The sequence below is a fragment of the Giraffa tippelskirchi genome, chromosome 5 (assembly GCF_054371585.1).
Source record: "Giraffa tippelskirchi isolate mGirTip1 chromosome 5, T2T-mGirTip1v1.2.pri, whole genome shotgun sequence".
Lineage (NCBI taxonomy): Eukaryota > Metazoa > Chordata > Mammalia > Artiodactyla > Giraffidae > Giraffa > Giraffa tippelskirchi.
This window is the reverse complement of record NC_137279.1, coordinates 193,379,081-193,403,010: the sequence shown is the minus strand read 5'-3', so window position 1 is coordinate 193,403,010 and position 23,930 is coordinate 193,379,081. Positions and strand designations below refer to the sequence as shown.

The window sequence follows — 23,930 nt, the reverse complement described above, 5'->3', positions numbered from 1 at the left end:
AGCAGAGCCGTGCTGACCCCTCGCTGGATTCCTGACTCCCAGGGTCCATGGGCATCGGGGCAATTGTTTTAAGCCAGGGAGTTTGGGGCTTGTCCTTGTGTCTCGCTGGCAGGGCCAATCTGGGCCCTGTGGGTCTGAGCAGGGCACTTCATCTGTGGCTCCCAGCCTGGGGACAGCGCCCTGGGGGCCTGGAGGCGGGGATGGGGGTGCTCCTGGGGGCAGGGGGCCCAGGGTGGTGCCCTCACCTGTCTACGTAGCTCCTGGAGCTGCCGCTGGGTGTCCACGGCTGCCCGCTCCGCCTCCTGCAGACCAGCCCGCAGCTCGCCCGCCTGCTTCTGGGCCGCTGCCCAGGCCGCCTCCAGGACCAGGACCTTCTTCTCCCTCTCCTCCGTGGAGCGCTTGATGCTGAGCGGAGGGGCACGGGCAGGCTCAGGCTGTGGAGCGCGAGGGGCTCCGGCACCCCAGAGGGGCTGCCATCCGGCGCCAGCAGGCCGCCATCTCCCCACTTGTGATCCTAGCCTCCCGAAGCCCAGCCTCCACGGGCACGCTCTGTCTGGATCGGACTCTGCGATGGCCAGGTCTCAGCCCCCCTCCCCAGGTCTCAGCCCCACCAGGTCTCAGCCCCTCAGGTCTCAGCCCTCCTCCCCAGGTCTCAGCCCCCTCCCCAGGTCTCAGCCCCCTCCCCAGGTCTCAGCCCCGCCTGGTCTCAGCCCCTCAGGTCTCAGCCCTCCTCCCCAGGTCTCAGCCCCCTCCCCAGGTCTCAGCCCCCTCCCCAGGTCTCAGCCCCCTCCCCAGGTCTCAGCCCCGCCTGGTCTCAGCCCCTCAGGTCTCAGCCCTCCTCCCCAGGTCTCAGCCCCCTCCCCAGGTCTCAGCCCCCTCCCCAGGTCTCAGCCCCGCCTGGTCTCAGCCCCTCAGGTCTCAGCCCTCCTCCCCAGGTCTCAGCCCCCTCCCCAGGTCTCAGCCCCTCAGGTCTCAGCCCCCTCAGGTCTCAGCCCCCTTCCCCAGCTCTGTCCCAGCCCTCCTGAGGCTCCCCGTAAAGGCCGCAGTGCCTGCCGTCTGTCCTGCCCATGGGGGGCCTCCTTCTGCTCCCCAGCCCTGTGCGGTCTCCTTCCGGACGCTCAGGCCTGTCTTGCCTACTGGACGGAACTTCTGGAGAGTGAGGACAGGCCTGGGGCATGCCAGCCTCCCCATCCCAGGCCTGCACTGCGGACTGTCTGGGTGGGCAGCTGGCACCCTGGGCCTGCTTGGTGGGCCCTCTGCACCATCGTCGGGCCCCGCCCAGTAGGCCACCCTGTGTCCCACCCACCTTGCCCCTGGGGCATAACCAGGGAGGGGGCCGGGCTGGCAGGAGCTGCTCCTGGGGGCCGCCCTACCTGGCCTTCTCCTCTTCGGCCCGGCGGAGGGCGGCCCGCAGCTCGGTGTTGGAATGCCGCAGCGCGTCCTTCTCACGGACCGTGTCAGCCAGCGCCCGGCAGGCGTCGCGGGCCTCCCTTTGCAGCCCCTCCCGAGTCTCCTCAGTGCCCTGCAGCTCCTGGCGCAGAGCGGCCAGCCCCTCATGGGCCTCGTCCAGCTGCGCCCGCAGCCTCTCGGCCTAAGGGGAGTGGGTGGCTCTAGGGCCTGGCGGAGGGCCACGGGCCAGGTGTCTCCTGGTCTCAGGTCCTCCAGCGCTTAAAGCAGAAGCATGAGGCCTGACTTTGCCCAGCCCACTGAGGCTGCAGGGCGGCTCCTGGGGGCCCATCCCTGACCCCAGCAGGGAACACCCCGACCCTTTCTGATCCTGGAGCGACACTGGGCTCCCTCGCTGGATGCCTGGGATGTGGTCACTGGTCAGCAGGGCCTGTCTGGGACAGCTCTGCCCACACGTCTGCACTGTCCCCACCTGCTGTCCCTCAGGCCCAGTCTTGTCCTTCAGTGACGATGTGGGGCCCTGGCCTGTCCGCCCCGGTGCAGACAGACGCCTCGTGCCCCGGGCTCCGGAACCCTGCCCCCTGCCTGCGGCCTCGGCTCCCACTTGGTGAAGGGGGAGTGTAGAGACAGGACCGTGGAGGGACGGGGCGTGGGGAGGGCCGTCTCCGGGCAGGCTCCCTGACTATTCTCCGGCTGCAGCAGAGCTGCCGGGGCCAGGCTGTAGCCGTCACAGGAGCAGGTGTTGGGGACCTGCCCCGGCGTGGAGGGTCTCAACCTCAGGGAAGGTTTTGGAGCAAGTGGGGACCTCAGGCTGCTCTGGGCCTCTATGTGCCGAGCCAAGCTGGGAGATGGGGCAGGTGTGTCCCTGTCCCCTGGCAGACCTGTGCTGGCCCCAGAGGAGGGCACCCACCACACTGGAACTGGGGTCTGTGTCACCCCCTAGTTGGGGCCTCCTCACCCACAGCTTCCAGGCAGGGCCTGGGGAGTCAGTGGTTTTGTGAGTCTGAGAGCTCAGCTGAACCGCGGGTGGGGGTCAGCAGTCCTAACTGCCCTGGGACACAGGTTGCCTGCAGATTCCGGGGCTCAGCCCCTGGTGGGGGGTGCTGGAGGGGAGTACAGACCCCAGGAAGGGGCAGACCATCTATGGGGTGGGGGCTCACCGAGGCTCAGCCAGGACCTCGGGTCTCCCCTCTGACCAGGGAACGCTGGAGAAGACATGTCCCCCTGCCCCTGCAGGAAGAGATGGAGGAAGCCTCCAGGGGAGCCACAAAAACTGAGCCCCGTCCAGGTACTGGTTTGCCAGAAGCGAGCCCCACTCTGCTGGCTGCCGCAGTGGGGCACTCTCCGGGTCCCTGGCCGGCTGGCTCCCGCGGCTGCCCACTGTTATTGTTGTTCTGTTTTTGGGAAGGGCGGCTCTTCGCTCCCCTCCCGCCCCCCACATGTGGGAGCCACAGCCGTGAGCAGCGTTTTCCGCCGAGCTCAGCAGAAATCCACCCTGAAGGTCAAGGACCAGCAAGAGGGCCTATCCGTCATAAAAAGCTGTTTTCATTTCCCAGGGCTGAGGAGATGAAAACAAGCAAAACAAACGCGGGGGACCCCCCTCCCCCGCCTCGTGAGAACAACCATCCCTTTTACAGGAATTTTACAGCCAAATCGCTTAATGTGATTATAATAATTATTTCTTTACTAGAAATTGTATAAACAGCCTCTTTTGAAATCTCCTGCAGGGAGGTGACCTGAGGGCTCCACATGGAGGCGGGAAAGCAGGGGAGAGGCTGTGCGGGCCCCGGGCCTGCGTGTGAGCACACGTGCATGTGTGCACGTAGCATGTGCAGGCATGTGGTGTGTGCATCCACACGCATCTATGTGCAGGCACGTGTGCTCATGTTCACCCACTTGCATGATGCATGTGCACATGAGTGTGCATGGAGCCGTGTGTGCTGCTTGCTGCACATGTGTGGTGTCCGTATGTGTTTTCATATGTGTGCTTGTGTGTGTGCTATCACTGTGTTCCTCTGCATGGGAGTGTGGTCTTTACATGCGTGGAGGTGTATGCACTGCATATGAGCTGTGTGGTGGGTGCACGCACACACTCAGATATAAGCACGCACATACACATGCACACACATACACACAAGCACACACACGCACACTCATGTGCACACACACGCACACACATGCACACATATGCATGTGCACACAGATGCAAACAGATACACGCATACACACGTGTGGACCTCAGGCAGGGCTGCCAGAGGCCTGGATGTCCCTCCAGTTTAAAGGCTGTGAAATGTTATGGTTTCCATGGTGACTCTGGGCCAGCCTGGCGCCTGGGAGGGCTCTCCAGGCTCCTTCTCTCTGCCATTGTTCCCTTTGCCCCTCTTACCCGCTTCAGCCTCCCCATCACCCCAGCCCCTTCCTGGGGCCCCTCTCCTTTCTGGGGGCGGCGATCAGGGAACCCGCACTTCCCATGAGGCCGTGTTCTCCCCCTTTTCCCCCAGCATGGACGTGCCCAGCCTCCCCGGCTCCTCCCCCTGCTGCCCCCCGTGTTAAAGCCTCACTCTGCTTCCCCGTGTGGTCGCTGACCAGGCCTGACTTCGAAATCTGTTGAAAAGAGACCTTTCTCTTTGGGGCCAAAGTAAACAGGCTGTCATGTTAAATCACGCTCTCTTCCTCTGGCGGCCCCACTCGGGGTGCCGGGGGCGGGCCCAGCCCCTCTCCGTGCTTGCTGCGCCCCTGCCAGCCTTGGCACCCAGCCCGGGAGTTCACGAGGTCACGGGCCCCGCGGCCCCTCCCCGCCGCGTGCCCTCCTGCCCTCCCCTCTCCAGGCGTCCCCAGGCCTGTCAGAGCCCCTTCGTCAACACCTCCCCGCTCTGCCTGCTGAGCCCGCTCGCCTGCCTGGGGCCTCTCCTGGCCGCCCCCCACCCCGCCCAGGACACCTCACCCGGCTCCTGGAGCCCGGACCTGGCCTCAGGGCCTTGGCGGGGCCCTCGCGTAGGGTTGCACACAGCTGCCCCCCAGCACACCTCTAACCTGGACCCCCAGGCCCCGTCCGGGGTGGGCAGCGCCGCCTCACCCAGGGTCTCCCCATGGCTTGTTGGATGACGGCCTCTGGCTGGGGTCCCTGCCTGCTCCTGGGAGCCCCCGTGTTGCCCCTCACCTCTCTCCCTGCGCTGCTCCGCTCGGCTGCCAGCGCCCGGAGCCTCTCGCGCAGGGCCCTGGCCTCCCTCTGGTGGGCAGAGATGGCGTCCTCAAACTGGGCCTGCAGGGCCTTCAGCTCCGTGGCCACGGTGCTGGCGGTGGCCTGGGGGGCGCAGCAAGTGGCGTGGGGTCAAGGGGCCGTCCCAGGTGGGGGCAGTGGGCCGTCCGCTCGGGCCCCTGTGGGCAGCTGCACGCTGTCCTGGGCCAACTGGACGGCTCACTCAGGCCCCACGAGGCAGGCCTGGAGCTCTGGTTGACCGTTGCTGGTGCTGGGTCCTGAGGGGTCACAGTGGTGAAGGGCGCAGGGGCGTGGGGGAGCAGAGGGCCCATGGGGATCTCATGGAAGAGCTGACCACTTCTGAACTGCCAAGCAGGGCGTGGCATTGGGGGATGCCCAGCATCTCCCCAGGCTCTAAGTGCGTAAGCACCCACAACACGCCCAGGAGGGGTTGGGGCTCTGCCTGCACCCCTTGGGCAGGGTCATCCGGGTTCAGACCCCGCAGCCAGGCCCCGAGCTCGGACACCCTTTGGGAAGGACTCAGCTTGGCCTGACTCTGCTCTCCTGTGATCACAGCCTGGGGTGCTCCCTGTGCTGCCCAAGGGGCACCCGGAGCAGCAGCACCCCGCTGCTCACAGCCCCTCCTGTCGTGAACGGGACACCGCCTGCTCGCCCTGAGCCCAGGCCCAGCCCAGCCTCCCCAACCTGGGGCCCTGCCGCTGCCACCACTGGGGCTCAGAGGGTGACCCCCAGAACCCCTGGATCCGCAGGCCGTGCCCCCGACCTTGGGGAAGGAGCCCCACCTGTGCCCCCAGCTGCCCCTCTCCACTGAGAAGTGCACCTGGGACGGTCAGGTCTGGCTGCGCCCCCAAGGTGGCCCCAGTGAGGCTGTGGTGAGGGCTTGGTGTTGCCCAGGTGGGGAGGGGTGGCCCCTGCGGTGGTGAGCCACAGGGCAGGGCCGGGAGCCCCTCCCCTGCTCTCAGGTCACCCACAACTGGTGCTCCTTGGCTGCCTCTTCTTCCCACCCTCCCCCCAGTGGATGTTAATTTCCAGGCCGAGGTGGCGAAAGAACCTTTTATGAGCTCCCGGAAGAGCTGGGCTGGCAGGCGCCCCCACCCTGGTCAGCTCAAGGGAAGGCTCCAGGGGAACCCTGCCAGCTGGGGCTTCCCAGGTCTTGGGGGTCTTTTCTGGTCCCCTGACAACAGGGTGGGCTGCAGGAGCAGCTGGGCGGAGGTTGGGGAAATGAGCCCCCAACCCTAGGGGGCTTCTACAGCCCTCCCGGCTGTGCCCACCGAAGGGCCGTCTGGCCTCGGGGGTGGGACCGAGCAGGATGGGGCTCCCGGGAGAGGTGCTCTTGGACAAGATTTTCCCGGGTGCCAGGAGCTGCTCTGCTCAGTGACCCAGGGATCCGGGTCTCGCGTCAGGCAGCAGGGGGTGAAGAAACGCCCTGGCAGTCAACTCCTGATTGCAACACTCCTCCTTCCACCCGGGGCCTCTCTCCCTCCACCCATTGGGCCCCTGCACCCCTCCCAGCCCAGCGCCCCTCCCCCGCCCAGCGCCCCTCCCCCCGCCCAGTGCCCCCACCCAGCACCCCTCCCCCCAGCGCCTCTCCCCCGCCCAGCGAACCCCCCCCCGCCCAGCGCCCCTCCCCCCGCCCAGCGCCCCTCCCCCCGCCCAGTGCCCCCACCCAGTACCCCTCCCCCCCAGCGCCCCTCCCCCGCCCAGCGTCCCTCCCCTGGCCCAGCGCCCCTCCCCCCAGCGCCCCTCCCCCGCCCAGAGCCCCTCCCCAGCCCAGCGCCCCTCCCCCCCAGTGCCCCTCACCCAGTACCCCTCCCCCCAGCGCCCTCCCCCACCCCTGCACCCCTCCCAGCCCAGCGCCCCTCCCCCACCCAGCGCCCCTCCCCAGACCACGCCCCTCTCCCCGCCCAGTGCCCCCCACCCAGTGCCCCCCACCCAGTGCCCCTCTCCCATCCAGTGCCCCCCCCGCCCAGTGCCCCCCATCCCAGTGCCCCTCTCCCACCCAGTTGCCCCTCCCCTGCACAGCGCCCCTCCCCCTGCCCAGCGCCCCTCCCCATCCGGTGTCTCCCATCCCAGTGCCCCCTCCCCCGCCCAGTGCAGCCCCCTCCCCCACCCAGTGCCTCTTCTTCCACCCAGTGCCCCTCCCCCCGCTGTCTGGTAGGTTGGAGCAAACTGCATGGCCTCCCCAGGTCCTGTTGTCTGGGTGGCCTGCCCTTGGTTGGGAGGCACGTCCACTCGGCCTCTTGTGGGGAGGCCCTGAGCACGGCCCTGCTCGTGGGGTGAGCTCTGGGCTTGAGCCTGCAGCCCACGAGCCGTCCACTTACTCGTTCCTGGATGCAAGTCGTTCACCAATAGGGGAGCATCTAAGCCTGCGCCCCTGGGGCTGGGGACACACCGGGCACCAGTGGGGCAGACAGGTGGCCAGGCTGGGAGGACAGAGGCAGGAGGCAGAGGGGCCAGGGCGCCAGCCTGGCTGCGCCAAGTGAGTGCCCTGAGGGCAGCGGGCAGCCAGGTGGCCTCGCCCGTGACCAGCCCTGTCCCCTGCAGGGGGTCTGTGCCCCCCCAACCCTGCCCTGAGCTGTCACCCCCGCCCCCTCTGTCTGCTCCCGGCCAGCCCCCTGGGGTCCTGCCCCAAGCCCTCCCCCGTGTCCTGCCACCCCGCTCTGCCCCTCCTCCACAGCGGCACCCACACTCCATAAATGGGCCCGCGGGCTGAGGGCATAGGGCCCAGGGGCCCACCCCACTCCCTGGAGTCCTGGTTGCTGTTGCCTGCCCCACCCCCAGACGTGGGCTCCTGAGGAGGAGTTGGGGCCCCAGGTGACCAGCTGGCCATCCACAGTGGCCTCCATGCCCTGTGGGTCTCCGTCCACTGGCCCAGGCAGACGGCTGCCTGCTGGGGTCTCCCGGCCCCTTGGATGCCCCTCTCCCGCCCTGCTCAGAATTCTCTGCCGGGTCTTTTCCAGGCGGTCTCTGCCTCAGGTCCAATGCAGCCTCCCCAGCTGCGCTTCTCTGGGAGGGGACTCTCTAGAGAGTCGGCCCGCGGCCTCCGAGCCTCCGGCAGCCGCGCCTCACCACGCTAGGGGGACTGGCGGCACAGATTCAGGCTCTGCCCCCTCTCTTGCTGGTGCCAGGCCCTCCCCTCTGCGACTTCTGCAAGGGTGTGTGGCCTGCCCATCCTCCCCTCCCTGGTCCGCCGTGCACTCCCCGCCCCATCCCGCTCCGTAGCCTTTGTGTCCCGTGGAGACACTGTCCCCCCAGCAGGGAGCCTGAGTCATCTGGGGGAAACTGAGGTTCAGGCGGCTGGGGGTGGGGTGGAGGGGGTACCCCTGGGACCAGGCAGGGAGCAGGTGCCCCTGGGGTCTGCTGTGCCTGTTGGGCTGTTCGGGCGGCCAGGCCGGGCGGCCAGGCCAGGCGTCTGGCTCTGGTCGGGAGGGGCTCACCTCGGCTCGCTCCTGCTGGCCCTGGGCCTCCCGCCGCACCAGCTGCAGCTCCCCCCGCAGCCGGCTCAGCTCCACGTCCCGCAGAAGCAGGGCCTGCGTGACAGGGGTGGGGCGCTCCTGAGCAGGCTGGGGGGCTCTAATGAGAGGCTCAACAGGGCGCTGGGAGTCACGGCCCCGATGCCAGGATAACGGGCCCTAGGAGCAGGGACCCCCTCGGAGGCAGCTAAGTCCCGAGGGGGTGGGTCCAGCCTGTGCCCAGGAGCCTTGTCCCCGCCCCGGGTGCCCTCTCCTCCACCTGCACCTGCCCAGTACCTGCTCTTTCCCAGCATAGGTCAGAGGGCTTCATGGACCACCTCCTCCCTGGAGCCCCCCACCCACCCCAGGCACAGAGCAGGAACCACGGACAGTTCTTAACCTCCCCAAATGCTCCGCGTTGCTGAGGGTGAGGGGTGTGCAAGGGCCCCCCAGGGGTGCCGGGTCCCACCCATTGGCCCCAAAGTGGGAGGGCCCTGCTCTGTTGCCAGGCCGGGAGTAGGGGGACTCGGAGTGACTCGCAGTCAGTCACAGACCCGCTTCCCCCCACGCCAGACCCACTGGGACCCCTGAGAGTCCTGTCACAGTGCGGTGACCACACGTAGGTATTTCCTCATCTGCTCCACTCACGCAACCCTGTGTGCCTCAGGACGGCACGGGAGGGCAGCCTGTGGGCGTGCGTGTATGAGCGCGGTGGGATGCCCTGCTTCCGGGGTCTCCAATGATTGTTTCTAGCATTACTGATAACAGCCACAGAACTCCCACCAAAGGGAGGCCAGCAGAAGGAAGGGGGGTCCCTGTGCCCCCAGGGGTGTCATCAGCTATGGAAAAGGTCCATCTGGTGGGGGGGTCTGGGAGAGAATGGATACATGTGTATGTATGACTGGGTCCATCTGGTGGGGGGGTCTGGGAGAGAATGGATACATGTGTATGTATGACTGGGTCTCTGTGCTATTCGCTGAAAACTACCACATTGTTAATCGGCTATGCCCCGATACAAAATGCTTTTGGGGTTAAAAAATTTTTTTTAAATTTTGAAAAAAAGAAGAAAACACCACGTGGCCCTGAGCTCAGTGTGGAAGGACCCCAGTCTGGTTGGCGATCCTGCGAAGAGAAAGGCCTGGGGCGCTGCCTGCGCTGTTCCTGTGTGCCGCAGAGGTGGGTACGGCTGTGTCTACGCCCACGTGCCCGTCTGCACACAGCCATCTCCCGGAGAAGCTTTCATAACAAGGAGTGTGTCTGCCTTTGGCCCTGGGTCCCAGGGGAGCCTGGAAACCCCTGGAGCGTCCCGAACGAGGGGCGCCCGTTATGGACCTGCCCTGAGACTGCATCTGAGCTTGTGCTCACAAGGTGATCGGGGTGGCGGGGGACCGCGGAGGGGGCCCCTACCCCCCACCCAGCTCAGGGAGGAGGCTGGGCCCTGGTGTAGCTGATCACATGCAGGCAAGGCAACCCCAACAGAACCCTGAACTTGCCGGTTTAAACATCCTGATTTGCCAGCGGGTGACCTGCCCTCTGTGGAGAGACGGCCCCTCCCTGGGTCTCTCCACCAGACTCGTCCTAACCTGCATCCTTTACAGCAAAACTGTAACTGCGAGAGTCCATGGCCCACTGGGGGAGCTGAAGCTGAGGGGTTTGCCCAGAATCTCACGTGGTCCCTGGACGTTCGTAGGATGCCTCTAGGTCCTCCTTTACCCCCTACCCTTGAAATGCCACTGCCCTGCAAACCCTTGCTTCCTCCCTCCCAGGATGCAGGAGAGCGGAACAGCAGAGGATGCGGGCCTTGGTGCTCAGCAGGTGCATGGAGCCACTTGGGGCAAGTTATTCACCATCTGCCAATCTGTTTCCCACCAGTCAAGGGGGCCCCATAAGAGGGTGTCCCTCACAGTGTTGTGAGGATGAAACCAGCGATGCAGAAGAGTCTGACAATAAACCTTGGTTATTCCTGCCACTGTGACTCTTCCATTGCAATTTGCAGTTTGCACTAACACCTGAGAGTCCTGTCACAGTGCGATGACCCACACGTAGGTATTTACTTGTCTATTCCATCCACTCAGTAGTGCGTGCTTCAGGATGGCACGGAATACTGGAAGAGCCTGGACTCAGCGGGTAGCTTTCACATGCCCAGTGTCTGCTTAGAAGCTGGCTGGCTGGTTGGTTGATGGATGAACACATTGCTGGATGACTGGCTGGCTGATCAGACGGATGGAAGGATAAGCAGACGCATGGATGGACAGTGGATGTGAATGGGCAGTTGAGTGTGTGGACAAGGGAAGGGTCTGTAAGTGACTGACGGATGAATGGTTGAGTGAGTGAGTACCTGGGTAGTTGAATGAGTGGGTGGATAGTCCTGACGGTCATGTGTGTGGATAGCTGGATGGGTATTTAAGCAAATTGATGGATAGATTTATGGTCAAGTGTATGGATATACAATTGGGCATGTAAATAGATTGCTAGATATGTGGGTAGACAGCTAGGTGTGTGAATAAAGGATGAACATTCAAGTGGATCGATGGATGATGGACAAGTGAATGGAAAGACGGCGCATAAATGTGTAAATGTTATTGTTGTTCAGTCGCTCAGTCATGTCCGACTCCTTGCGACCCCATGAACTGTAGCTCGCCAGGCTTCCCTGTCATTTACCATCTCCCGGAGTTTGCTCAACTCATGTCCATCGAGTCGGTGATGCCATCCAACCATCTCATCCTCTGTTGCCCTCTTCTCCTCCTGCCTTCAACCTTTCCCAGCATCAGGGTCTTTTCCAATGAGCTGGCTCTTCGATCAAGTGGCCAAAGTACTGGAACTGCAGCTTCAGCGTCAGCTCTTCCAATGAATATTCAGGGTCTGTTTCCTTTAGGATTGATTGCTTTGATCTCCTTGCAGTCCAAGGGATTCTCAAGAGTTTTCTCCAGCACCACAATTCGAAAGCATCAGTTCTTTGGCGCTCAGCCTTCTTTATGGTCCAAATCTCACACCCGAGCATGACTACTGGAAAAACCCATAGCTTTGACTAGATGGACTTTTGTCGCCAAAGTGATGTTTCTGCTTTTTAATATGCTGTCTGGGTTCGTCATAACTTTTCTTCCAAGGAGCAAGCGTCTTTGAATTTCATGGCTGCAGTCACCATCCACAGTGATTTTGGAGCCCATGGAAATCAAGTCTGTCACTGTTTCCAGTTTTTCTCCATCTATTTGCCATGAAGTGATGGGACCAGATGCCATGATCTTCTTTTTTTGAATATTGAGTTTTAAGCCAGCTTCTTCATGCTCCTCTTTCACTTTTATCAAGAGGCTCTTTAGTTCCTCTTCACTTTCTGCCATAAGGGTAGTGTCATCTGCATATCTGAGGTTATCGACATTTCTCTTGGCAATCTTGATTGCAGCTTGTGTTTAATCCAGCCTGCATTTCTCATGATGTACTCTGCATATAAATTAAGCAGGATGACAATATACAGGCTTGACGTACTCCTTTCCCAATTTTGACCCAGTCTGTTGTTCCGTGTCTGTTGCTTCTTTACCTGCATACAGGTTTCTCAGGAGGCAGGTGAGGTGGTCTGGTATTCCCATCTCTTGAAGAATTTTCCACAGTGGTTGTGATCCACAGTCAAAGGCTTTAGCGTAGTCAATGGAACAGAAGTAGATGTTTTTCTGGAATTATCTTGCTTTTTCTATGATCCAACGAATGTTGGCAATTTGATCTCTGGTCCCTCTGCCTTTTCTAAATCCAGCTTGTACATCTGCAAGTTCTTGGTTCATGTACTATTGAAGCCTAGCTTTAAGGATTTTGAGCATTACCTTGTAAAAATGTGAAATGAGTGCAATTGTGTGGTAGTTTGAACATTCTTTGGCAGTATATATACATATATATATGTATATCTATATGTATATATACGTATATATATGTATGTATATATATGTATTTATATATGTATATATATAAATATATGTGTATATATTTAGAAGTGGGCAGGTGGACGAACGGGCAGATGGGCGTGTGGGTGTGTGGGTGGGGAAATGTCTGGACAGACAGGTGGATGGAAACATAGCTGGATGGCTGGACAGGTAGACAGATGGACAGATGGTTGGGTGGGTGGAGAGAGGGATGGAGGGACTGAGAGGAGGGTGAATGTCCACCAGGACTGCGGTGGGAGATCAAAGCTGCCCTTTGACTCACACGGTGACTCACATAGCCCTCTCACTGGGTCGGAGCAGGCACGGTGCGTGGACGCGGGCCCCCCGCCTCACGGTCCCCCGTCACCTGCTGCTTCTCGTGTTCCAGCTGAAGGAGACTCTCGTCTCGCTCACGCTTTAGGCTCTGAATTTCCTCCTTCAGCGCCTCCCTCCTGGTTGCGTTCTTTGCCACCAGCTCCTTCTCCTGTTTCAGCCGGCGTGCAGCCGCTTCCTTTTCTTCAGTCAGAGACAGACTCAGGGTCTCCTGGGCCGGGGAAGAGGCACAGGTGTGAAGACGCACAGGTCAGAGCTCACAAGACCAGCAGGCATCTGCGTTGCTGAGGGAGAGCTGGCTCGTGGACGCCGGGGCGGGACAGCTGCCCGGGGACAGTCCAGGCCAGCCAGCCACAGGCCCCATCTCCCGCGCAGTGACAGGAGCTGTGGAGGGCTCTGGGCCTCAGCCACCAGCATCCCACGGTCCAGTCACAGCTCAAAAACCGTTCCTGAGCTCAGGGAGCACCAGGCACCCTGACACCAGGCCGTGTGAGGACGTGTCACACGGGGCCTGCTGACCTGTGACCAGCGGACAGCTCAGAGGGCCTGGAGCTCCCTGCGAATACGGGCCCTCAGACTGCGGCCAGGTCAGCCGACACCCGGGGGCGCCTCCTCTGTGCGGGACAGAGCATCCACGCGCGCCTTGAGCGGTCCTCCCGCCCAGTCCCAGGGTGGCCTGGGCCCGCCTGCCGCCCAGCTGATCCCCTGGGCCCACCGCCCCTGTGGACACAGCAGGGACACACCCCTGGCAAGTGACCGGACAGCTGGGGGAGGGGTCCCGGGAAGGCAGACCTTCTCCCTCTGGAGCCGCGCGAGGTCCTCGCGATGGGCCAGCGCCTGGCTCTCCAGGGCCAGCTGCACGTCCCGCTCCCGCTGTGCCACCTGCCGCTGCAGCCTCGTCTCCTGGGCCTCCCAGGCGCTCTGCAGCTGCTCCAGTTCCACTGCCAAGGGACAGGCGCGTCCAGACCCGTGGGGAGGCACGGCCCTGCAACACCCTGCCGCCTGTGGGCCCCGGGCTCTGGGGAGGCTGCAAGCTGGTGGGACAGAGCCCCTGACCGCTCAGCAGGCTCATGTCTTGATGGCAGCCCGCACGGCTGGGGTGGGCTGAGCAGAGGCAGGGGCATGGGTGGTGGGCAGGGGCTGCCACGTGGACCTTGTGACCAGAGCCCATCCCCAGCCTTGGGCCAGGGCTGGCAGGTGCCCGCCAGTCGCAGATGGAAGCGGCAGGATCTCCTGGCTAACTTCAGATGTGACCTCCCCGCCGTGTTCGGGCCCCGTTGGGGCACAGTGAATGGGAGCCGCCCACCGGGGGACAAACTCTGGGAAGGGGGGGCAGAGGGAGCCCGTTGGAGCAGAACCTTGAAGGGCCTGCCGGGCCAGCCGTGCGCTCCGGGCCTCTCCCTCCAGCTGCTCCTGCTGCGCCTGCAGCTGCGACGCCAGCTGCTGGGCCTCAAAGAGGCTGCTCTCCAGGGTGTCCCTCTCGGCCCTGCGGAGAGTCATCACACCACAGGCGAGTCACCCACGCCAGCAGGGGACCCTGCTGGACGAGGGCAGCAAGGAGCCCATTTGCTAGCTGGAGTCCTCCAAGGCCGGCCATCAATCAGAAGGCAGAGGGCGGCTCATTCATTTTAAATCTCTAAGAACAGATTGGAGCCTACACAGAAAACATTCCAGGTGGATTCAAAAGCTAAATACAAAACCAAAACAGACAACAACTACGCATCTCTGAACTGTAAAAACTGTAGAAAAAGGTACAGAACGATATTTTATAATCTTAAGCAAGACACAAAAATCAGAAGACGAAAATAAGGAGGCCAACAGTTCTGAATACATTCAAAGAGAGGGAGACAGAGTTTTGTGCAGAAAACATTCCCCAAATCAAAAGATGGGGGACAGACTTGGAGACAATATTTGCACTAAATATACTACGGTTAATATCCATCATATACAAACAGCTCTTATCAATCAGTGACAGAAAGTGGCTTATCCTACAGAAATATGAGAACAGTGGCTGTTATTCACAAAGAAAGCAAGAATGGTGAATAAACACATGAAACTCACTAGGTCCTCAAGAGGGTTCGGATTTCACCTGTGCTATTTCATCCATCATGCATCACGTTAACAAAGCTGAAAATAGTGATCATATCTCTTGTTGGCAGGGGTGCAAGGACCACTTTGGCAGAGGGGAACTAGGAAACTTTAAAACATAAACTGTGCATATCTTTCTTTGGACCAGCAATTCCAGTTCTAGGGGTCAGTGCTTTAGAAATAGACTTGAACCAATGACGCAGTACAGGACACTCCCCGTAGCCTCACACAGGGCGTGAATCAGACTCAGCATCAATGCCATTCAACGTGAGAACGTTTCAGGAAGCACAGTGCATCTCGTCCGCTGCTAACAACAATGAGGAAACTCTCTGCGCGCTCTGAGAAGCAGCCTCCAGCACAGAACACGCGCAGCACCATCCCCGGGGTGAAGCTGCCTCTGCGTCTGGGCACAGACATGGCCAGTCAGAAAATGCCTGGGATGGACATGGCGACTCAGCAGCTCCCACTTCTGGGGAGGGTGATGGAAGGACCTGCCTCTCCGACAGCAAGTGCATCAGTCACCAGCCAGACAGTGAGCACGCGTTCATAATAACGGTTATGTGCTGTGTCCTGCACTGATGCAGAGTGAAAAAAACCCACTACCAAACAACAAGGCTACACCACAAACACTCAACACAGACACCACGTGAAGACTCAGCCCACGCCCAGCCCCAGACAGGCCGGGGGTCAGGGAGAGCTGCGGGCCGCAGAGGGCCTTGCTTAGTCAGCCCAGCCCCCAGAGTCTCCCTCGGGCCCTGCACACGGCCACTGCTAGTGTCGGGGTGAGACGTGTCGGCACCTTCCAGGGCGCCCTGATGTCTGCCGGGCCCAGGAGCCTCACTCCTCTGATATCCCGCCCCCTTCAGTCCCCACCCTCTAAGCCCCTGGGTGCTCCGCGCTCCCCACGGCTGCATGTCACGTCCTCTGCCTGGAGGGCTCGTCCCAGTTTTCTGTCCGCCTCACACCCACTTTCTCCCAGGTGCCCGCCTGGTGCCCTCTGGGGTCGTGGCCTGTGTGGGTCAGACACCGAATGGTCACCCAGAGGGAGAGACTCTGAGAACGAGTCCAGTCTCTCCCCCATCCCGCTTCCTAGAAGGTGGCTGGCACCGCCAGCAAGGGCGAGGTGGGTACAGGCGGGGACTCAGTCGATCTCGCTGAAGCCTGAGAACTAACGAAGGCCCCTGGTGCTGCAGCCTTTTCAGGGCCTGGGACTGGGGGCCGGAGGACCTCAAAACCCAGAGTCCTCACTCATTAGGAGAAGCAAGTCACATCCCGAGCACCTTGTCAGCAGAAGCTCAGATTGGTCACTGGGAAACGCTGTTTAGTGGGCATGTGACTCTGTCTGGGGTCTGCAGGACCACCGTGTGCAGAGGCCCTGGGCCCAGTGGTCACGAGTGAGTCAGGGGAGGGTCCTCTGACCAGGGCCTGTGGGCTGGGCAGCAAATGATGGCAGGAGGAAAGAGGCCCCTGCCCCCTGCCCTCAGAGTGCCAGTGGGGCCTGGGAGGGGGCCAGGGGCAGAGCCTGGGACCCTCTACTGCCGCCCACCCACAGAGACCTCCTCAGGGTTCCTGCTGCAGTCTGTGCCCACAGTTGCATTGGGAGGGGAGTCTTCCCTCTTTCTTCCATGAAGATGTTCAAGGACCCCGGCCTCTAAGTTTCCTCACGGCCTCTAGTTCTGGAATTCCGGGAAGAACTCTTTCTACAAAAACACTTGGATGTTCCTTAGGTGGGCACAAGGTGCAGAAAGCCATGAGCCTGTGGATGTCCTCAGAGGTCACAGGCCAGCTCAGTTCACCAGGCAACAGTCTGCAGGTCACCCCTTCTTGCCTACAAGTGTCTGTCCCAGCTCTCCTGGAAGTGGCCCCGATAGTTTCAGGGTTTACCCCGCACCCCACCCCAGCCTCGTGGTTCCCTGGAGTTGCCACCACCCAGGCTCCAGGAATAAGCATAAGGCCACAGTCTGCCTGTCTGAGCCCTGTGGCTCCCAGGATCCATTCAAGGACATCAAATGTTTCAAGGTGGCTGCGGGCAGCAGCTCTCAGGACTCGTGGGGCGAAGGGTGCTCTGTGTCTGCTGGCCATCTTGCCAGCTTTCACCTTGAGCCTGCCCGAGAATGACAGGGTAGAGGCGGGGAGTTGAGGGTACCGTGGGAGCGCTTGGATCCAGCCTTGCCTGAAGCAGTACATACCAGGTACTGCTCAGATCCGTGAGCAAGACTTTCCACATCTTTCTGCTGGTCTGAGATGGGTTTCAGCTACCTGCCACCTGGCCAGTGCAGCCTCCTCTCTCAGGAAGGCTGTGCTAGGCACATTTACCTCTTCCAGGTGCTCCTTGAGCTCTCAGGCACTGCGTTGCCCCTCACTAATGGCCTCTCTCCCATGTACACACACTTGCCCTGCCCTGCAGTCACTGAGAAACTGCCCGTCCTCACTACCCTGTGGGCTCCTGGAGGCCAAGGCCACGTGAACACTTGCCAGTAGGTCCCCAGGTACCTGAGATCGGCTGCCTCCTCGGCCATGAGCTGACCTTGCTTCTCCAGGGCCTCCTGCTTGGTCAGCAGCTGGACTCGCTCTTCAGACAAAGCCTCCTTCTCCTGCAGGGCCCTCTGGAGAGTGGCCATCTGGGCCTCCTGGTCCTGCAGGCTCTGGGCCAGCTGCTTCTCCAGGGCCTGTTTCTTGCATGTGACCTAGAGGAGGAGGAGGGGAAAGTCCAGCAGAGAGAGTGGGAGGGTTATGAGGGGCCTCTCGAGGGAAAAGAAGGACTTCAGAAAAAGTGGTTTCCTTCAGAACAGCGACAGAGGAAAGAGTAGAGGAGGAGCATGGCCAGGAGACATAGAGGACCCCTGGTCTGTGTGTGTTTTCACAGCAGAGGCGCCTCCAGTCCTGAAACCATGATGGAGAAATTCTTGGATTGAGGACCGCCAGGTGGGACCCAGCTGTCAATCTGAACAGTAACTTCTGTTGGGCCGCAAGTCTCTGGGGTTGGGAGACGTTGCACGGAGATGCGCAGAAGGTGACAGAAGACCAGATCTTTGCAGACTCTCACCTCCACCAAGAAGATCACAAAAATCTGGACAAAATCTATCACAGGAACCATACAGGGCCTCAGAGAGCTGCCCAGGCAGCTGAGACCGAAGGAGCCAAAATCTCAGAGGAAAGGAAGGCAGAGGAGTGAGGCCACCACTTAGCATCTCTTCTCTCCTTAGAGCATGTGCTGATTTAAGTCTGGGCTGAGGAGCTGAGAAGCCAGGGAGAGCTTCCAGCAGTCCTGTGTCTTTAGGAGTATAAGAACTCGCGCTTACAGACCTCAGAGCAGAGGATCCTGGTAAACATCCTAGGTTTCCAGTTGTAATCACAGGAGGGCTTCACCCTAGTAGTGGTGGTGAAGCAGAATAGACACTCCCCCCAAACTTGGCTTCCCCGGTGGCTGAGATGGTAAAGAATCTGCCTGCAATGCAGGAGACCCGGGTTCTGTCCCTGGGTTGGGAAGGTCCCCTGGAGAAGGGAATGACTGCCCAGTCCAGTATCCTTGCCTGGAGAATCCCATGGACAGAGGGGCCTGGCCGGCTGCAGTCCATGGGGTCACAGAGCGTTGGACATGACCGAGCCACTGACACTTTGACCCTTATAACTTTGCAAAACATGAAGATCAGGTTTGAATCGTCTCAGTCATGGATTGCAGTGATGCACCTCCACTGCCTGCCAGAACCAAAAGGGAGTCCTTCCTAGAAGAATAGCATCATCAAGGTCCTCAAATTATTTCTACAATTTTTTATATTTAATACTTGGGTTTTATTCAATACAACTAGGCATGTCAGAGATAGAATCACATGGCAAAAAAACACACGTAAGAACATAAAATAGACACACATGCCTCCCTGCCCATCTGGCTATCCAGATATTGAAGTTATCAAACATGGACTTTAAAATAGCTGTGATTAACATGTTCAAGAAGATGGATGGCAAAATGTAGAGTTTACAATAGAAGTGGATGCTTAACGGAATAAGAACAATGACATGATCATCTTAATAGAGTCAGGGAACACATTTAATGGAATTCAAAACCCGTTCATAGTTAAAAAAACAATCTAAGCATGCTAGGAATAAAAGAGAACTTCCTCAATCTGATAAGAGGCATCTGTGAAAAACCTATAGATTGCATCATACTTAACAGTGAAATTCTTTCCCCACAGTTGGGCTTGGTATTAACAGAAAGGTGGCCACTCTCACTACTTTTTTTCTATTTTGTTCTGTAGGTCTTTAGCCAGTGAATTAAGAGAAGAGATGAAAGTCACTGAGATCAGAAAGGGAGCAAAACTGTTGTTATTCACAGATGACATGATAATGTACATGTAAAATCTGGTGCTTATCAGTCTATTTGTCAGGGTTGCATGAGCAAAAGTTAATATATGAGATTATATTTCGATATACTAGTAATGAACATAGGAAAATGAAATTGTAACAGCAAGGCATAATATCAAATCCAGGAATTAATTTAATCAAAGATGTGTAAGGCCTCTACACTGAAAACTACAAAACACAACTGAGAGAAATTAAGTAAAGAAAAAAATGGAGAGATATACCATGTTCATGGATAGATGGCTGGATACAGTTAAGATGTCCATTCTTCTCAAATTGATCTATAAATTCAACAAAATCCCAGTCAAGTTTATACCAGGTTTTTTGGGGTGTAGAAATTGACAGATCTGATTCTAAAATGTAAATAACCAAACAATCTTGAAAAGAAGGATTGGATGGGAATCCTCAACATTACTTCATTACAAGATATTAAAAAGCTACAGCAATGAAGACAGTGCAGTTTTGGTGAAAGGATGAACAAATAGATCGATTCACCTAGATCAACAATATGATCTGGACACACACATGTACATGTGCGGTCCATTTATTTTTAACAAGTTGCCAAGATCATCCAAGAAGGAAAGGAAAGTCTTTTAAAAATTGGTGCTGAAACAACTGGATATTAATGTAAACAATAATGGACCTCAGTTCCTATTTCATGCCACACGCCCACAGTCTTCACACCTTCATGTGCATCAGAATCGCTAGGAGGGATGGTTAAAATCCAGATTTTTGGCCCCATCCATAGAGTTTCAGATTCGGTAGGTTTTGGAAGGGCAGCTGAGAACCTGCATTTTAAGCAAGCTCTCAAGTGATACCGATGCTGCTGGTCTGAGGAACACACTGGCAGAACGTCTGCTGTGCAGAAAAATCAACTCTAAGTGGATCACAGACCTAAGACCTGGAGGAAAACACATCGGATACTGTCTTGTCCTTGGGCTGGGCAAAAAATTCTCAGACAACACCTACAAAATACTAACCATTAATTTTTTAAAAATTTGCTAAACTGAATTTTGCCAAAGTTAAACTTTTCCATCCATCAAAAATGCTGGCAACAAAATGTATATACAAATCACACAAACGTGAGAACATCTGTCTGACAAAGTGTTTGTACCCAAGATAGTGAACTAGAAACCCATAACCAAAATGGGAAAAGCCAGTAAAAATAGACAGTAGACCTGAACAGACACTTGACAAGATAAGGTATACAAGTATTTAATAAGCATATGAAAATGTGCTTAATGCCTTTTATTACCAGAAAATTGCCAATAAAACCACAAAGGCATATAACTTCACACACAGAGAGTAACAAGACGGATGATGCCAAATGTTGACAAGGCTGAGCAGCAGCTGGAAGCCTCCCACACTGCTGGCAAGTGAAATGATGCAACCACTTGGGAAAACTGCTTGGAAGTTTCTTATAATGTTCAAGACACATCTACCCTGCGACTCCACAGTTCACTCTTAGGTATTTACTCAAGAGAAATGAGAATATCCATATGAGACTTGTACATGGATGCTTGTAGCAGTCTTGTCCACCTCCAAATTGGAAACAGCCTGAAAGTCCAGCAGTGGGTGAATGGTAAACAGATGTAACTCATCCATATGGCGGAGCATGACTATGCTGTCAAAGGCAGGAGCTTTTGACACACTTAACAACAGAGATGACTCTCAAAGATGTCATGCTGGGGCTGAGAAGATGGGCTCAAAGTGTCTGCACCCCATGCCTCCATATGCAACAATCTCCAAAGCTGGTGAAGCCAGTCCACGGTGACCCAGGTCAGGGCAGAGGACGCCTGGGTGGGCATGCCATGGGGGAGCCTGCTGGGCTGGTGGAGACACTCTGCACTCTGATCACGGTGCACACCAGGGTTCACCACTGTCAACACCCACTGAACTGTGCACCGGCCTTACTGAATGTAACAATGCGTCAGCCAAAACAGAGGGAAAGGACAGGACAGCGTCTGAGAGACAGGAAGAGGCTGGCCTGAGCCCTGAAGGTGGCAGGCCATGAAGGCTGAAGGCCACTGGGGGCCCAAGACCCTGCAGGGACGGGTTTCCACGTGGACCAACAAGGCTGGAGTCACGAAAAAGCAAACGTGCCGCAGTGTCTTGTCCTACAGAGTCTGACCTCCTCTACAGAAGACCCACGTGGGCAGGTTTGGGAATGGATGCAGGGGTGCAGCTGTGAGCGTGGGACTGGGCGGCTCTGTTGTGTGGATGCGGTCCAGGAAGGAGACAGACAAGACGATGGAGGGGCAGGAGAGCCTTTCCCTCAAGTGTGTGAGTATCGCTGGGCCCGAGGCCTTCGACTCTCTGACCGGGGGGAGCCCAGCCCCTGGATGCTGGGGACAGGCCCGATGTAGACGTCCTTTTTGTGTGCCGCTCCCCCATCTCCTACCTCCCACACCGGGAAGCCGGCTTCAAATCAGCCAAGTCGGGCAGCCTGAGGTTAGAAAGCGCCGGTGCTGACGTCCGAGGGCCAGCATGGCTTCTAAATCGGTGTGTGCCTGTCCACCCCAGAGGCAGGGGCAGCCCTGCCGATGGGGCTGGGGACTGGGAGCCCCACGACCCCCTCACCTGGCCCACCTGCTCCTGCAGCTGGACCCGCTCTCGCCGGAGTCGGGCCGCCTGACCCTCCAGCCGCTCCAGCCGCTCCTCCAGCCGCCCACAGGCCCGCTGCAAGCCCATCCTCTCGGTCCGCAGGAGCTCCACCTGCCGCTCGGTCTGCGCCAGCTGCTCCCGGGTGCCCACCTGCCCCTGCGCCAGCATCTGCTGCTGTGCCTGCAGCTTGTCCCGCTCCTGCTCCAGCTGCCAGAGGTGGGGTGACGGGGGATGGTCCGTGTGCAGACCCAAGCCCCATGCACCTTCGCCCCCAAGTCCAGGAGTGGAGACGGTGGGGAGGAGGATGGATGAAAGGGGAGCCCTGAGCTCGGGGGGCCAGGCCTGGACCAGGGCTCATGGCCGCTCTGGGGAAGCGGGACTCGGGGGAGGTCCATCCCCCTGGGCCCTCATCTCACCTGCAGGACCAGGTGGTTCAGGGAGCCTTTGTCCTGAGCCAGCGCCTCTGTCACAGCAGCCATCTTGGCCAGGGAATCCCTCTGCTCCACCCCCTCTGCCTTGAGCCGGCTCACAAGCAGCTCCAGGTCAGCTTTGCTGGACTCAGCCTAGGGCGGGGAGGGCGCAGGTCACCCAGCAGGGAAGCTGGGACAGCTTCTAGATTTGGGGGAGCTGCAGCAGGGTGGGGAGTGAGCTGCGCATCACGGAGGCGTGCAAGCTGGAGCTCTGGGTGGGCCTGGAAGCGGTCCCATGGTGGCGAGGCCCGGGGGGTGGACGGTGCAGCCAGGGGAGGCGAGCGGGTGGCCAAGGGAGAGGCCCCTGAGAGCAGCTGTGGCCAGTGCTTGGGGGGATGGGCCGGAGCCCTCTGGTCGGGGACGGAGGAGGCTGCCCCGAGGCTGGGGCCGTGGGATGGTCTGCAAGCCCAGGCCGGCGAGGAGAGGGGTGGGATGGGGCGGCCGGGGTCGCACCCGGGCCAGGGCGCTGTGCAGACCCGCCCTCTCGCTCTCCAGGACGTCCCTCTGCAGCCGCGCCGAGTCCAGCGCCTCCTGGGCCGACACCAGCTCCGTCTTGAGCCCCGAGACCGTCCCCTCCAGCTGCTCCAGGCGCCCTTGACTGAGACCCGGAAACAGAGGGCAGAGGGCGTGAAGCCACCTCAGGACGAGAGCTGGGCCACCTCGTGGGGCCCACAGTCAGGGTGACCGCCCGGGGCCCCGGAGTCGCTGCCCGGCTGGAGGTGGGTGTGTCAGCTCGGACCTGGGCGACAGCCTGGGCCAGGAGAGGGCAACCACGCAGGGGCTTACCCCAGCGGGGCCCGGGGGTCGGAGTGGGCTTGCCTGAGGTGGGGGCGCTGGCACTGGGCTGGACTTGGAGGAGGGTGTGAGTGGGGGTGGGCGGTGGTCAGTGCGAGAGGGGCCTGCGGTCTCACTAGTACCCCCTGATGAGGCTGGTGAAGTCGCAGTCCCAGGGGTGGCGGGATGCGGGGCCCGGGGGCCGTGACGGCCACTGGAGGCCCACCTGCTCTCCAGCGCCCTCTGGCCGCGCTCGCCCAGCCGCTCCAGTGCCTCCTTCTGCTCCGCGCACCGCCGGAGGCTTCTCTGCAGCTCCGCGTTCCTGGCCTCCAGGTTCTGCTTCTCGGCGTGGGACACGGCTGCCTCCCCCCTCAGAGCCTCAACCGCCTCCTCGAGAGCCACCTTCTCTCTGGAAGCAGGCAAGGCCGAGGCTGGGGGTCCCGGGCTTGCAGCCGGGGCGCCCAGGGACGTCACCGGGCACATTCGGGCCTCGGCCCAGCGCCCGGGGGGGTGAACGGGGCGAGAGGGCCGCAGAGGCGGCTTGGGGCCGGGCTCAGGGAGGCGTGCGGACCACCCCCAGCTGGTCTGTCCAGGCAGGGTGGCTCCCGGGTGGGGGGCTTGCAGGGGCCTGTAAACACAGGAAGGCCTGACACAGGAGCGTCCCTACACACGGGTCTCTGCACCCATGGGCTAAGCCCAGGCAGTCCTGCGAGACCCAGCAGGAAGGAGGGGACCCCAGCCTGCCAAGGAGCCCTCACATCTCCGGGTGCTGCTCACCCACCCTGATGGCTGACCTCGGAGACCTGCGCCCTTGTCAGAGCTGAGCTTGCCGCTGACCCCCACCCAACCCCCAGGTCCCCTCTGCAGGTCACCAGCCAGCCAGGACTGGATCTCAGCTGCTCCCCACCCAGCCAGGCCCTGAAGCACCAAGTCCTGAGGCCCCCCTTCCCAAACACCTCCTGACTCAGCCTCTCATTCCCCCATGTGGAGGGGCCGCCGGGCCTGTCCCCCCCAGTCCCCAGGACGCTGCGGTCTAGCCACTTGTGGGAAGGCAGCGTCCCTGCGAGCAGCTCCCCACGGCCCCAGCCCCAGTGACCGCTGCTCCTTGGCAGGCTGAGGTGGCCCTGCCTGCCCACCCCACACCCTGCCTCTGCCCCTGTTGCCCCTACCAGAAGGTCCTCCTGAGACCTCGCGGGCTCCCCCATTCCTGCCACGCCGAACCTGCCCGCTCCTGTCTCTGCCCACCACCTGTGCACCTCTCGAGAGCAGGACTGGGTCTAATCTTCCCTTGGACCCGCTGTCCCAGGACTGAACA

General features: G+C 59.8%; 1 protein-coding gene across 1 annotated transcript in view; it reads right to left on the bottom strand.

The window, feature by feature from the left end:
* CROCC2 (ciliary rootlet coiled-coil, rootletin family member 2) overlaps positions 1-23,930 on the bottom strand; it is a 56,068-nt gene that overhangs the window by 19,330 nt on the left and 12,808 nt on the right. The window contains 12 exon segments of the mRNA XM_081487031.1: positions 246-405; positions 1,374-1,591; positions 4,568-4,711; positions 8,065-8,157; positions 12,355-12,531; positions 13,113-13,261; positions 13,679-13,806; positions 16,902-17,095; positions 21,348-21,578; positions 21,788-21,934; positions 22,295-22,439; positions 22,842-23,024. Of these exon segments, the coding sequence (XP_081343157.1) occupies positions 246-405; positions 1,374-1,591; positions 4,568-4,711; positions 8,065-8,157; positions 12,355-12,531; positions 13,113-13,261; positions 13,679-13,806; positions 16,902-17,095; positions 21,348-21,578; positions 21,788-21,934; positions 22,295-22,439; positions 22,842-23,024 (1,969 nt within the window).